Source organism: Antennarius striatus, chromosome 4 (genome assembly GCF_040054535.1).
Source record: "Antennarius striatus isolate MH-2024 chromosome 4, ASM4005453v1, whole genome shotgun sequence".
Lineage (NCBI taxonomy): Eukaryota > Metazoa > Chordata > Actinopteri > Lophiiformes > Antennariidae > Antennarius > Antennarius striatus.
Window position 1 is genome coordinate 19,818,113 of NC_090779.1, and position 8,804 is coordinate 19,826,916.

Consider the following 8,804-nt stretch of genomic DNA (forward strand, 5'->3'; position numbering starts at 1 on the left):
GCGTTTTCGTTCGCGACCGACATCACTACCCGTTACCCCTAGATATGCGGGCCCCAACCACTAATTCACATTATTATGATTATTTGATTGACTTGTTCAGCCTTTTATTGGAAATGATCAGTATTTCTCATTAGTGCCGTCACTTCAATTGAGTTTTTTATTTTTTTTTATTTTTATTTGTACAATTTTTTTGTTTACAAAGATGTTGATTATCAATTTATGGAAAAAAGGTTGTTTATTATCTGTTGATGTCTGCATTTTACATAAAACCACGGTGGATGATTTATGCGAACCCGATAAATACAAGTTCCAAACCAAAACTCTGCAGCTGAAGGTTTAGCTCAGAGAGATGAGAGGAGGGACTCAGAGGTCTGAGGTTGTAGAATCAAATCCCACTTTCCGATTTAATATTTTCTCCAGTGTTGTGAATAATAAATACAGCATCCAAGCAGTGTTGCTGGCACTCCCAAATTGCTCTGTAGGATTATCTTTGATTAACATGTGTTTATCAAAGGATGTAGGATCAAATCCCAGCAGTCAGCATTTTCTTTAAGTTCTTCAAGTCAAATGAAAATGCGAAATACTCAAAAACACATTTTCTGTGTGTGGAGTGAGGTCACTGTTAAGGTGCTGAGCAGGTGTATAGACATTATAGGTCAAAATCTCACTCATCCGAAAGTTGCTGGACGGTGCCTAAGAAAAGTCAAGGCATTTGTTTTTTTATGGGTGATTCAAATCAATCCAGTCATTTTTTTAACATCACGTTTGAAAAACAACTTTCACCATTGGACTTTCACCATACAGACATCATCATCTAGTTTAGTCTTTGTGACAATAAATGGTCACAAAGTCTTATTTTATCTCCAACATCCTTTATTGGAGAAAATGTGTTATGGTGAGTAAAAAACAATTTTTTAAATGAAGCTGTCAGAAAAAAAAAAATCTCATTATGAAACCTTCATCAATTTGAGTTCAACACCACTCAGCCTAAAAAAAAAAAGCAGGTTTTTTCATACCAATCTACTCCATTAAGATTTCTTTGCAAAACTCAATTTGCACTATTAATAAATTTTATAGAATCCCATTTGGTTTGAACCTTTTATGCATACATATATGGAGGTTTCGTATAATACCCATCAGATTATTTCATGTAAAGTACTTTGTTTCTGTTTTTATTATATAACTTTAGTGATGCATTTACAGAATCAACACTGGTGGATTTTAACATTTCTTCATCTGATGAAATTGCGAGTAATGATCCAAATCAGGCATTTGCGTTGGACAAACTTTCAGTTGATGAAAATTCCTCCCATCCTCTATTGAAACGTCATCAGTCTGTTAAACTTCAAGTCGCTGGGATGTGATTTGTCACCACACTGAACAGACACTCCATGTCCTCTTTCCAGGAAACATTTATTTGATCAAGAGACAGGATCGCATCTTTCCATAAACAGGTCAGTTAAATATTAACAAATTTACAGTCATGAGGAATGTAGAAAACAAAAAAACCCCAAAAAACAAAGCTTCCCTTAAAAAACCCCGACCCAGGGACCACACCCAGGAAATTGTTGAACATGGTGGTCCAATCTAATCCGTTTCCAACTCCAATACGAGTTTCTTCTACTCGCTGCTTCACAGTTCTATTTTTTCTGGTATTATCTGTGAGGGAGAAAAAATAAAGATGTTGACAAAAAGACTCCAGCATCTGAAAACTATAAGAGTAAACACTTGTAACATGATAAGTGTTCTCACCGTTTCCTCAGTATCATCTTCCTCTACAATCTCTTCCTCTTTATCCTCAGAGTCTTCATCTTCATCTTTATCTTCATCTTCTGCTGGCTCTTCCTCTGGCTCTTCTTCAATCTGCAAATAGTAAAATTATTTTTTAAACAACATGCACACAATCGAGATAAGCTGAAAAAAAACAAACAAAACCATGTCCTGTTAAATCAGTTCCCTGGCTGCAAAGAATGTGCACGACACATAACATTTTCACATGCCATTTTTTCCCCATGTAATTTGGCAGCAGATGTCGACTTGCCTGTTCGTCCAGGGCTACATTCATGCTGAGTCGGAGCATGCGCTCTATCCTGTCCCCATAAGCCTTCGTGTCAGCTAGCTGGTAGCCTGAGCGCAGCGTGGCGGTCTCAAACAGAACCACAGCTAGATCTGAGGCAGTTTGGTCCTCTGTGTTATCCTGAAGAACACAAGCAAAAAAAGTCCTTCAGTTACCTGCTCTGAATGGTCTGGTTGACATACAGTGAAGTAACGGCATTCAGACTCACTTGGACTCTTTTAAGCATCTGTTTGATGAGAGGATGCTTGGGGTTGATTTCTAATGTTTTCTTCTGGCTGGCGTAGTAACTGAAGAAGACACAAGACGGGTATTTGCCATGTAAGGACTCAGATATGTAAACGATATTTACTAAATTTGAACTGTGCAAATTGATATCACTGAAAAACGAGATTGTTACTCACTTTGTGGAAATGTCTTTTCCTGTCTGGTAAGCCTGCGCCTTCATGATCCTCTCCATGTTTCCTGACCAGCCATACTGGCTGGCAACCAAAGCGCACGGCGAGTCGGTCAGCCTCTGAGAAAGAACGGCCTTCTCGATCTGTGGGGAAGAACAGCATCATATCAAATAATCCGAATGATGGAGGAGATGCAACTAAGCAGCTTCAGCCAAATCGAATCAGCTGTGTGGCCAAAGTTTCTTTCCCCATGTCATGAATTTTACAAAATAATTGCCTTTCTACCTTATCCTTCAGGGCACTGTCCTTGAGCCAAGTGGTGAGAGGTTCATACTCCTTCTCCAGGGCCTCCCTCTTCTCCTTGGCCTTGTCACTTTCATCAAATTTGACGCCCTCCTTTGCAACGTTCTGGAAACGTTTTCCGTCGAACTCAGGCAGTGCCTGGATGCAGTACTCATCCACAGGCTCCGTCAAGTATATCACCTCATAGCCTTTCTTCAGCAGCCTCTCTACGAAGGGGGAAGATTCAGCCTGTAGAAGACAAATAACAAAGGCTATCAGCACTCCCATTTGATCATTTTCTATTATCTTAAATGCTTTTTATTATTTTGGTACAAGTATCGCACTTGCCTGCTTTTTAAATTAGCAGGCATTTTACCTAAAAGAGGTACATATTAATTCACTCACCTCTTTCCGGCTGGACCCAGCCATGAAGTAGATCTTCTCTTGTTTCTCTTTCATGCGTTCCACGTACTGCTCTAAGCTAGCCAGAGTTTTTTCACTATTGGAGGTGTGGAAGCGCAGGAGCTTGGCCAGACGGGTCCTGTTGGAGTGATCCTCAATCACACCCAGCTTGATGTTGGTTCCAAACTCCTTCCAGAACTTCTCGTTGTATTGCTCCTCTGCAATCTTCTTGATCATGTCCAAAGTCTTTCGTACCAGCTTCTTACGGATCACCTGAACAGGTAGGAAAAAGACGAGAAAAAAAAAAGAAAAAAGGATTCCATATTATCAGTTCTCCTTTTTGTAAATCACTTACTGAGATAATTAGGCCCCTTTCTTCCTTGCCTATCAATAATCTCTTTGAAGCTAGTTAACGTGTTCGAACAGACCACTCGGAAAATGTCAAATATGCTCAATTACAAAAACAAAAAGTGACATTTACAGACTAAATGTGTTAACAGAATAGGGCAATGCTCATGTTTGACGGGAAGCTCACCTTGAGCAGTTTGTGCTGCTGTAGAGTCTCTCTGGACACATTCAGGGGAAGGTCATCAGAGTCAACCTAAAAAGAATACATTTTCATTAAGAACAGGGCAGGCGCCATCAGAGACTCAATAGCCCACACGAGAAAACAATTGAGTCTTAAATCAGAAAGTAACGCACCACTCCCTTGATGAAGTTCAGGTACTTGGGCATCATGTCATTGAAGTCGTCAGTGATGAAAACTCTCCTTACAAACAGCTGAGAAGGAAAAAAAAAATTCAAGGTTTACACATGATCACTCTAGAAGCATAATATAAACTCATCAAATAACAAGTGCACATACTTTGATGAAGTCATTCTTCTTGGATCCATACTCATCAAACAGGCCACGAGGAGCTGCAGTGGGCACAAACAGAATGGACTTGAAGGTAACCTCTCCCTCAGCCGTGAAGTGGATGTGGGCTATTGGGTCATCGCTGTCCTGTTGAGAAAAACAGAGCTTGAATCGGTCAAATATTTCTGAAACAATCTACGCGGCTGCTTGATTTGGCGACGGTGTTCAGGCGCCTACCTTAGAGAAGGTCTTGTAGAAAGCCTTGTATTCATCCTCCTCAACCTCCTTAGCTGGTCGCTGCCAGATGGGCTTGATGTCGTTCATCAGTTCCCAGTCCCACACTGTCTTCTCAACCTACGAGACACACACAATAACACATTTCTATTAAAGATACAATACAATGTTTTAAGGAATAAGCAAAACTTCCTTATCAGCTTTTTGAATTCTCAAAAATATTCCTTAAAATGTCATTCTGTAGAAGACTTTGCTTTGGTGAATGTTTTATTAATGAAATTTTGTAATGTAAATGTACCAATAGTTTAATAAATATAAACAACAGTCAGACTTTCCCATTTGTCTGTATTGTTTACCCCTTTATCAACTTCCTACCTTCTTTGTCTTGGGCTTGTCTTTGTCCTCATCTTCCTCCTCCACTTCCGCTTCATCTTCATCAGCCTCTTTCTCTGGTTCCTCAGCAGCATCAGCATCTTCCTCAATCGGCTCTTCAACAGTCTCAGTCTTCAATAAAACGGAAAAAAGGGGAGAAAATGTGTTCCATTTCGAGTACAGACATCCGAGTTGTCCTTAAAGAAAGGAACTCTGTCAGTCATTACCTTGCTGGCCCAAACGTAGATCGGGAAGTTGATAAATTGAGAGTATTTCCTGACCAGGTTCTTGATCGTCTCCAGCTCCAGGTAATCTGAGGCCTCCTCTTTCAGAACCAGTCTGTGGTCGTAATTGAATGTGGAAAACTCAATTAAGAATTTATATTTGAAGTGGTTATGAGAAAACTACAGCCATAAAGCCAGGCAGGAGTTACATGTTACAGCGAAATGAGAGTAAAGATAAACAGTAACTGATTACAACTAAAACTGCAACTATTGTTTAAGGTTAATACACAAAGTAAACTTACGAGATAGTGGTTCCTCTCCCCAGTGTGTCCCCACGAGGGTCCTCAATGACCGTGAACTGATTCGAGTCGGACTCCCAGATGTGCTGAGTGTCATTGTTGTGTTTGGATGTCACAATGACTTTGTCGGCAACGAGGAAGGCGGAATAGAAACCCACGCCGAACTGGCCGATCAGTTCCGAGGTCGACTGCCCCTCGGACTGCATCTCCGTCATCTTATTGAGAAACTCACTGGTGCCAGACTTGGCTATGGTCCCCAAGTTCCTCACCAGCTCGTCTTTGGTCATTCCAATTCCAGTGTCAGTGATGTGGAGCATATTCTTCTCCTTGTCAGACTGTGGATTGGACCAATACAATTAACTCACAGCAACAGAGGAAACAAATAAACAAACATGATCCACTAAATACATTATATAATCACTTTTTCTGCACATACCTTGATTTTAATGGTCAGCTCTTCATTGGCAGCCATTGCATCTTCATTGGTCAGAGACAACAAGCGGATCTTATCCAGAGCATCTGAGGCATTGGAAATCAGCTCCCTGAGGAAGATCTGAAAGAGTTCCACAGTCATTCGATCATTAGTTTAGACTGCTGTGAAGACATACTGTAGTAAGCTGCATTAAGCATATTCTTTCAATGTTTTTTTCAAAGCTCAGAATTTTTATTTCTCATTTTGTACGGCATTTTTTACATTAAATCTATTTCACAGCAGCGGAGCAATTTACATTACATTAAGTGTTGATGCAAATAAAACAAATATACCAATTGGTAGCTGAAAAGCTACAAGTATTTACCCAGAAATCTATGTTTTGAAAGGCTTTACAACAAATGCCTTACGAATTATATCGTGGAGTGAAGTTGCATATATCTTCACTCCAGAAAAAGTGTCAACTGCTGAAGACACACGCGTTAAAATGAAACAATGTTTGATGTGAAAATAATCAGAAATACGAATAATGAACTTGAGACTTTGTTCCTAAAAGTAAAGAAAGGATTAACATAACTGTAAATCAGTTATACCATTAAATGTGAACCTAATTATCACACCAAATAACGCCCCCATCCTAACTCTCCAACATCAGAGAGCCAAGAGCTCTTAAAGTGTCATTGTGAATATTGTAGATAAAATAGTGGCCGGATATTTGATCAAAACTGGATGTCACAATACTTGGAAAATGCTAATTTTAGTTATTCTAATGAAAGATTTAGAATTATGTAGATATCAACCTGACAACAAACATTAGAAAGGAGTCGTATTTCTGTTTTAATGCATTACTTTTAACTGTAGAGATGAAAACAAACAAACAAAAAAAAAGAAAAAAGGGACAGACTGCAACATCCCGCCTGAAATTAGTACCTGACTAGTGCATAGCTTTGACCTTTCAGGGTAGATCACAGCTATGCACTAGCTTTGACCATAAATCAAAGCTAGTGCATAGGTAGATCAAAGCTAGTGCTTTGATCTATGATCTATGGCTTTCTCCCTCGTCTTATCCGGTTCCTGAGTGTATAAAAGTGGAAATTTGACCTTGACCTAGTTTTCTCAAAGTCAATATCTCATTTTCATCCCTTTTGCCGCCCGAGTAATGTTCTTTTTGTTTCATCTTTCTCTCTGCAACGGTTGCGAAGATATTTTGTGGACACACTGAGAATCACAATACATCACCGCTTTGAAGCGGAATGTAAAAACCTAGCCATATTATATTTATCCATGGACACATGAACACAGAAGATCAAAAATCTCAGACGCCCCCCCACATATCAAAATTCTATAAAAATCATCTGCCAAGGGTAACTATGGTATATGAAAGCATTGCCTATTCCTGCTCACCTCCTTGTTCTTGTATAGAGAGTTGATAATGAGCTTCATCATTCGGTTGACTTCAGCCTGGAAGGCGTGTTTTTCTGACTTTTCTCTGAGTTCCTTAATCTGAGCGGTATTCAAACCATCCAGGACGATAGCCTCCTCCTCCCTGAAACAGATATACACACGTTACACCAGGGGCATACACAACAAAATCAGAGCCATAAACAAGCATGCAAATCTGCTGTCCCCTCGAGAGCTCAGTGTTCAAATTAAAGCAAAGAAAGAAAAGATTCCACTGGTTTAATGAAAGACATGGAATGAAATTAAGTTTTCATATTTTTGCCAACCCAATAACTCAAGGAGTACTATGAGTGCTTGTATGAATACACAAACACATATTTTTGCTAATCCAATAATTGAAGGAGTACTATGAGTGTTTGTATGAATACACTTGGTCAGGTTGACCTTGTGTTGGTCATCATGATTTCATTACCATTTCCTGTTAGGACTAGGGTTAGAGATTTTATGAAAAGATATTCAAAACATCATCTACCTCTGCACCACCTCATCATCTGTTCTGGAACCATCTCTGCTTTTACCAAGGTCCTCTTCAACTGTGCCATCCACATCAACTTCATCCTCTGCCCTTACAGCACCTGTCAAAAGACAAATGTTTTTGGATAAATATAGATCTTAGATCTACTTTAATGATCCCAAACTGGGAAATTCAGACATCTTGTATGTCTAAATCTTTTGTAATTGCAGGCGTACAATATTCGTACTATATTTCACCTGTTAAAGATGATGTTTTCTGATGAATCTCAGGAAAACATGACGTCCAATCAATCACACAAGTATGTGTAACATTATACAGGTTGGATTTAGCATTATTGATTTACATTTGCAAAACAATAGCAGTTCTCAAGGAGATTCTTGTTCATTAGCACAGATTCAATGAAAATTGAGAGTAACGACTGTCATTTCTTGAAAAAATGTGTTGAGGCAAAATAAATTCTGCTGTCTATCATAAAATTATTAGCAAAATATAGATTGTGAACGGCATAATTATGAAGGATCTAGTATTGTGTGGGCAGCAACGAAGCTCCAAAATGCCATTTACAGCTAGCTTGCCGGCTAATGTTAGCTTAAATGTAAGGAAAAAACTGTAAAGAGATAGCTAATCTTTCCACTACTCACCAAAGGCTAACAGTGCAAAAAGAAGGCCTATCACCCAAACACGTTTCATTTTGAGATGACGCTTAACAGCAGACAAGTATCTTCAGCTCCAAGACAAAAGCCGGGGTTTGAGTGTAGAACAGAGCCTGAACTACAGAGTCTGACGAGCTACCGCTCCCACCAAAAGAGCGAACACGGTTAAAACGGTGACAGCCGACCAATGGCTGCGCACCACGCACAAACCTTAACCAATCACGGCCGAGTTTAAGGCATATGTTGTCCAATCATCTTCTTCAACATAAGTCAATGCCCGAAAATCGTGGCTAGACACCATTGGCCAAGAGTAAATAGTCAGCACATCACTTCCTAAAATGTAACACTTGAAAACTATGAAAAGTCAAAGTTAAACTTTGATAATTTTGTTCAATATCACAAACAGGAACACAAAGAGACTTCAGGACAACCACATTTTTGAAAGCAACATCATGTCTGTCCGTTTCAGTCTGTATCGCTATAAAATTACTATTTTGAATTGACTATGTCCACATGATATATAGAATTCAAGCTGTCTGCATTGCCGTTCCTATGAATGCGTGGCTAGAATACGTTTAATAAATGCGTATAAATGAGCTCAGAAGCATGTGTGGATGCTTATGCACTACTGACCTTTGTCCACT

At 39.3% G+C, this 8,804-nt stretch overlaps 1 protein-coding gene across 1 annotated transcript; it reads right to left on the bottom strand.

Annotated features, from left to right (window-relative positions):
- Positions 1–1,396: 1,396 nt before the first annotated feature.
- On the bottom strand, positions 1,397–8,306 carry hsp90b1 (heat shock protein 90, beta (grp94), member 1). The gene is made up of 18 exons (XM_068312168.1): positions 8,149–8,306; positions 7,505–7,607; positions 6,976–7,117; positions 5,578–5,694; positions 5,145–5,476; positions 4,846–4,957; positions 4,622–4,750; positions 4,250–4,366; positions 4,022–4,159; positions 3,859–3,936; positions 3,692–3,757; positions 3,160–3,429; positions 2,758–3,003; positions 2,479–2,615; positions 2,286–2,364; positions 2,042–2,197; positions 1,753–1,863; positions 1,397–1,659 (listed from the first exon to the last, which is right to left on the bottom strand). The coding sequence occupies exons 1-18, from the start codon at positions 8,195–8,197 to the stop codon at positions 1,633–1,635; spliced, it is 2,409 nt and encodes an 802-aa protein (XP_068168269.1). The 5' UTR covers positions 8,198–8,306; the 3' UTR covers positions 1,397–1,632.
- Between the last annotated feature and the right edge of the window lie 498 nt (positions 8,307–8,804).

What these genes read in the sequence shown, in the direction of transcription:
- hsp90b1 (XM_068312168.1), bottom strand. Translation starts at nt 8,197, where the DNA reads ATGAAACGTGTTTGGGTGATAGGCCTTCTTTTTGCACTGTTAGCCTTT. An exon ending in AGCAGCACAAACTGCTCAAG is followed by an intron (nt 3,430 to 3,691) that starts GTGAGCTTCCCG and finishes CTACCTGTTCAG; the next exon opens with GTGATCCGTAAGAAGCTGGT. An exon ending in CTGGGTCCAGCCGGAAAGAG is followed by an intron (nt 3,004 to 3,159) that starts GTGAGTGAATTA and finishes TGTCTTCTACAG; the next exon opens with GCTGAATCTTCCCCCTTCGT.